This window comes from Austrofundulus limnaeus, unplaced genomic scaffold (assembly GCF_001266775.1).
Source record: "Austrofundulus limnaeus strain Quisiro unplaced genomic scaffold, Austrofundulus_limnaeus-1.0 Scaffold579, whole genome shotgun sequence".
NCBI lineage: Eukaryota > Metazoa > Chordata > Actinopteri > Cyprinodontiformes > Rivulidae > Austrofundulus > Austrofundulus limnaeus.
In genome coordinates, this window is record NW_013952981.1 from 173765 (window position 1) to 180197 (window position 6433).

Genomic DNA, 6433 nt, shown 5'->3' on the forward strand with positions numbered 1-6433 from the left:
ATTTTTACCTAAACTGCAAAATTATGTGTTCAATAGCTTTTTCTGTATGTGGGATGCATTGCCTTCATAAAATATGTTAGCAACAGAAGATAAAAATGAGAGCAATCAAATCAAATAAATTTTATCACATACACAAAGTTCAACTTGCAGTGAAATGTTTTTATGACAAAAATTGAAGTTTAAAAGTACACAGAACACAGTAAAAAACCCTGAATTTTTTTGTAGAATGAAATGTGAGCCATCACATCGAAACGAGGATTAAGTCCAAAAGTGGTATATGGAGAAATAGGCAAATATAGTGTTTTGACTAGTAAAATGTTAACAAAAATTGCATTTTGTCAAAATATAATGAATAAATGCCTTATCAATGTATCAGTTGAATGAACTGTCTGAAATATAATCATAAAACAAAATTAGGAAGCAGAATTTTATATAACTATATTACTATATTACTATATGTTTAATTCAGTTCATATACAAAACAATCTTTTGCATGGGAACGCAAAACAATATTGCGAGGGAACGCAAAAGTATTGCGAGGGAACGCAAAAAGTATTGCGTGGGAATACAAAAGTATTGCGAGGGAACGCAAAAAGTATTGCGTGGGAACGCAAAAGGAAAAACAATCCCCCCATGTCCCCTCGCGGGCTCTGTAGAATTCCACCAAACATTGTACGTGACAACAAAATACTTTATTATAACAATCAATATTTTTGCTTGCCAACAATAAAACAGTGACAAAACAGTTTCTTTTAACATTAGGAAAATAAATCTTTTATACAAAAATAAAATAAAATTCTTCCCTCACCACTAGACATCTTTCCTAGTTATTTCTTTGTTTCTTTTATTAAATAAAATTGTTCTTAGGAAAAACAAAAAATAAGGAATTTTCTTCCTTTCAATACAATTCTGTTTTATATAAATAAACAGGAAAAAATATCACTCAACACAACTTAAAACAAAATCTCCCGAGGTAGAGGGCTCGGTGAGAACACTGAGTGGGCGGGCCAGCCAGCCTACCTGCTTAGTTAGCTTAGCTGTTTGGCTAGCGCTGCTGAGCCACGTGACGGTGCAACAACAAGTGCAGCACTACAGACAGAGAGTAGACTTTGAAAAATCTGTGTGTGCAGCAGTCAGTGTGTGCGGTAAGGAACAAAGCTTGAGTATCGATCTTTTTACACGAGTATTGTTCAATATCAGTACCAGTGCTGGTATTGATATTATCGATATTTAGTATCAATCCGCCCATCTCTACTGGTTAACCTTAGTGTTGGGGTCAGGGTCAGGCTGTATAGAGGTCAAGCAGGGTCTAAGGATACCGTCATGTAGGCCTCGTAGCCCACAGTGTTTATGCTTTAGACACGCCCACTCTTGTGACACGCCCACTTTGATTCCGTAGATAACCCCTTCTCGAGCGCACCTCCCACCCCACACCCCGCCCATGACTCCTGCAGGCTCTCGGCAGTGACAGAGCAAAGTGAAAGTGAAACTTAAACTGTCTGCTGCTCCTAAAATTACTTCTCACTCAGTGAAGCTCTTTTCAGATGCAAAATATCGTTGAGGAAATGTATTTTCAGATGCCAAGTAAACTGCATCATAGTGCATGCACGAAACCCAGTTACACTGGGTCCAGATTGTAATGTCACGTTCATGAAATTACAATCTGCAGCCTCTAGGTGGAGCTCTAGGCTTGTGATTAGCCTACTGCAGTATCTGTTGTTGTTTGTTGTCGTTAGGAGAAAGTTTGTGGCCTGGTAAAAACCAGACCCTGTCCTTCACTTTGCTTCATACGAGGGTCTGGACTTGCTGCTATTGAGAAGTGATTCTTGCTGGAGGCGTGGCCTCTGCTGAAGCATGTGTGTGTTGTTGGTGTGAAGGAGGCTAAGCTAAGAAGCTAACCGGAAATCGCGTGTGCTGTAAACAACCCTACTGAGAGGAGAAATGTACCGAGCTGAACGAGACGACTGTAAATGAGAGCTGCTGCTTTGTCAGACAAACTCAACTTAATTTGAAGTCTTATCAACACAGACTGGCTTCATTCACTTCCTCCACTGCTGTATGCTAAACTAACTAGCAGACACTGAGCAGAACATGACGTCATTCAAAACTCCGCCTTCTGTTCTCTGATTGGTCCAGGTAAAATAAACTACAAGCAGACACTGCACAGAACATTGATGTTCTGTTCTCTGATTGGTCCAGGTAAAATAAACTACAAGCAGACACTGCGCAGAAAATTAACGTTCTGTTCTCTGATTGGCCCGGCTAAAAATCTGCCAGTGAAATCCATCTCAATGGGAGAAGTCCCAGACGGAGCAGAGAAGGGAAACTAGAATTGAGCGGAGCTGCATAGGAAGGCCAGGGCCAGGCTAGCATGTTTGGAGCAAGTGAATGAGTAACCTGTGAGAGACTAGCAATAAAGCACAGGTTATCTTACTGCACTGAAGACAATGAAGAAAGCTAATCAGATGATGTGGAATGAAACTGGTGAACTTACTGGTAACTGGACTGTTGGAAGGCATTGGGCCCAGCTGGCTGTGTTTGAACACAGAGCTGCCTCACTGTAGACACCGGCAGAGATCAATATTTCAAACAAATTCAATTTTATTTTGTTTTATTTACGTCACAACAAAAATGAACTACACTAAACTCGAAGGAAAAAAACTTTGGATGAAAAAAGTTATAGCCGTTACAAACAAAAGTTACTGTCAGCTGTGTCATCTGTTACTTAAGGCTATTCAGAATCAAAGGCATGAGCTACGTTCTCTGTGTTATTGTGTTTTTCCAGATTACATGTCTGTCCTGTGACTTATAGTCAGGTGTGACTTATCTATCCTCTTCTGCATGTGAACAGTGTTGATTGTCGTTATTAAACCTGTTGGTCCACCATCAAGGCACAGAGTTTACCTGAAAGTCCTCAGACTGAAGAAGTCTGATGGAGGAGAGATGAAGCATTTTTAACAAAGAAGAACTTGTCCAGAGTACCTACTCTACTTGTTTAAATTAATCAGTACTTGCTCTTTACTCACTTGTTCCTTCCTCTTCCTGTCCCTCAGTCTCGATCATGGAGGTGGAGTGTGTTCGTGAAGGGTGCCAGTCAGAGACACTGCGGCAGCTGGTCGGCTCTGTACCTGAGGGCCGGTGTTTAACGGTGGTCTTCAAAGGGCCTCGAAAGAGCCTGGATCTCCTCTGCGACAGCAAGGAGCAGGCTCAGCACTGGGCCCGAGGCATTAGAACCCTGCAGGAGAGGATAGACAACATGAGCCAGAAGGAAAAACTTGATCAATATCCTTCAATAACTTGGTTTGTGTTGTGTTTGCTCCTTTCAATTTAAAAAGGTAAACTCTTGGTTTTCCTGCAAACACTGAAGTAAAAACTATCAAATCAGTTTTAAAAAAAACTTCAAAACATACAGAAGTGCATACTAACGTCTTTTTTAATTAAGAAAATTATTGGAATTTGTTTTAATTCCATCAACAAAACATGCCAATCATGTTGATGAAAAACTGCTTCCTTGACTGTGTTTGGTGTTACTTGGATCCATGCTTACCTGAGTCGGGCAGACCAGAACCGTGATGACAAGATGAGCTATGGAGAGGTCCAAACGCTGCTGCATATGATCAACATCGACCTGAGTGATCAGTACGCTCGCAGCCTCTTCCAGGTAGAGGAGCACACAGACTGTGAGCTCAGGTCAGTTGTTTCACACGTGGAGAGCTGATAAAAAGTGACGCTCTCTGTCTGAATGACAGAAATGTGATCAATCAGCTGATGGGCGCCTGGACCATGAAGAGATCGAGGTTTTCTGCAGGGAGTTGCTTCGGAGGCCAGAACTGGATGCAATCTTCATCCGCTACTCTGCAAACGGCTGTGTGCTGTCCACTCTGGACCTCAGGGACTTCTTGAAGGATCAAGGGGAGGACACGTCACTCACACATGCCCAGAGCCTCATCCTCATCTATGAGCTGAATGAGTGGGGTAAGATGCTGCGCAACAAAATAAACACACACACTAATCCAATCAAGGCTCTTCTTGGACATGTTGTTGCTCTTCTTAGAAAGGAAGTACTCACTCAGAGGAAGCTTTAACTCAGTATTTTGTACTTTAAATGCAGAGCTGTATAGTAACTAAGTACATTTAAATTGTTGCAGTACTCAAGTATATGGGGTGCCGTTTGTAAAGTTACGCAGTCAAAAATTACCACCAATAATAATAAAACAAATGCTGGCAAGGCAGCGAACTTACAGTACAGGAAAAGAACGAGGCACATGGAGGGAACTGTAAATCTGATGAGTCACAGTTGTGACTTTGTTGACACTATTGTGAGTGGTAGGGAGCATTCAGTGCTGTCAGTATCGCCCTCTAGTGGTCATCCAGGATCGTAGAACCGTGGTAATATACGTAACTTTCAGCAGTTTTTTTTTGGCTCAGTTAACTGCATTGTGAAAAAACTATCACTTTGGTCATTTATTAAGTATTGTGTTGTGTTGTGTTTGTGCTTTTTGTCTTGTACAGCCCAGAGAAACCAGTTGATGACCCCCAATGGTTTCACCATGTACATGCTGTCTAAGGAGAACTGTGTGTTGAACCCGGAACACACACGAGTTTACCAAAACATGAAACACCCGTTGTCACACTACTTTATCTCCTCCTCTCACAACACCTATCTGACTAAGGACCAGCTGACGGGGGAAAGCAGCACAGAGCCTTATATAAGGTAAATACTGTTGGACTGCAGTGCCAAATCAGAAAAAGACACATCTAGAAATGTCCAAAAATACAACACAATAATTTTGTTTTTGAGAGTAATCCTAATTGTAAAAAAGTTGGGACATCGTGTAAAGTGCACACAAAAATAAAATGCAGTCATTTGCAAATCTTTTAAACCCATATTTTGTTCACAGTGGAGCAAACATGTCAAACTGTACAATTTTTAGAGAAAAAAACATAATTCTGCATTTGATGGCAGAAACACATCTAAAAAATAAGAAAAGGTTAAAATATTGTAAGAAACAGCCAGAGGAGCTTTTAGCTGCCAACATGTTTAAAATAAAACTGTTTTAGRGAGGCTGAATGGGCAGAGGTTCACCAGTCTGTGAAGAACTGCAACTAAAGTCATGGAAACAATTTCAGAATTATGTTTCTCAAAGGAAACTTGTGGAGACTTCAGACTTTAGGCGACTACTTGTTTTAGACAAACATAAATTGGCACGACTCACCTTCAAAGAGGTGGCAACTGTGGCAGAGTGATTAGGGGAGTCGTCCAGGAACCACAAGGTTGCTGGTTCGATCCCCCGTCCAGCTGTCTCAGTTGTTGTGTCTTTGGGCAAGACACTTCAGCCCTAATGCCTCTGATGTCCCATCAGTGTATGAATGTGATTGGCACTGATTAGTCTCCATAGATGATTGTACATGTTATCTCTGTAGAGAGCTAACAGAGTGCTGTGTGAATGGATAAATGAGGACACAGATTGTGTGAAGAGCTTTGAGTGTCCTGGATGGATAGAATGGTTCTGTATAAGTACAGTCCATTTACCATTTACTATAGTAATATATTTCCAAATGTGTGAATATTTGACTGCATCTTAATGTTAAAGACTCCTCTGATACTCATCAATAATAATTTATCATAGTAAATTATTATTGATGACAGGTGATCAGAACTCTGTCAAATGATCTGAGTCCAGAGATCTCATCTGTTCTGTGTGACACTAGATGTGACTGAGTGAGGATGGTTGTCTCTTTGTCTGTGTCCCTGATGGACTGGAGACCTGTCCAGGTGTCCCTGATGGACTGGAGACCTGTCCAGGTGTCCCTGATGGACTGGAGACCTGTCCAGGTGTCTCTGGTGGACTGGAGATCTGTCCAGGTGTCTCTGATAGACTGGAAACCTGTCCAGGTGTCCCTGATTGACTGGAGACTTGTCCAGGTGTCCCTGATTGACTGTAGACCTGTCCAGGTTTCTCTGATGGTCTGGAGACCTGTCCAGGTGTGTCTGATGGACTTTAGACCTGTCCAGGTGTGTCTGATGGACTTTAGACCTGTCCAGGTGTCTCTGATGGACTTTAGACCTGTCCAGGTGTCTCTGATGGACTTTAGACCTGCCCAGGTGTCTCTGATGGACTTTAGATCTGCCCAGGCGTCCCTAATGGACTTTAGACCTGTCCAGGTGTCTCTAATGGACAACCCAGACATTTTAAATACTTTTTTAAAAGTAAAAATCTCTGGATTCTTTCATTTCTTGTTCAGACGAAGAGACGGACGTTGGATAATACCTGACAGCATGTGCTGGAGACGAGAGAGTCCCCTGCGACCCTCTCCTTCCCCCAATTTAGTCTTTCTGTGTGTCGTCAGCTGCAAACTACAGTACAGAGGGCACATTTGAGATGTTAGGACAGATATGAAACAATGTTTTGTTTGTGGGGGAGGGGTGGGG

The 6433-nt window shown here is 41.8% G+C and overlaps 1 protein-coding gene across 1 annotated transcript in view; it reads left to right on the forward strand.

Annotated features, from left to right (window-relative positions):
* The window catches only part of LOC106530942 (1-phosphatidylinositol 4,5-bisphosphate phosphodiesterase delta-3-A), a gene marked incomplete at its 5' end in the record, with an annotated part of 43914 nt that overhangs the window by 16999 nt on the left and 20482 nt on the right, over window positions 1–6433 (forward strand). The window contains 4 exon segments of the mRNA XM_014026673.1: window positions 3054–3282; window positions 3532–3661; window positions 3750–3975; window positions 4513–4714. Of these exon segments, the coding sequence (XP_013882127.1) occupies window positions 3054–3282; window positions 3532–3661; window positions 3750–3975; window positions 4513–4714 (787 nt within the window).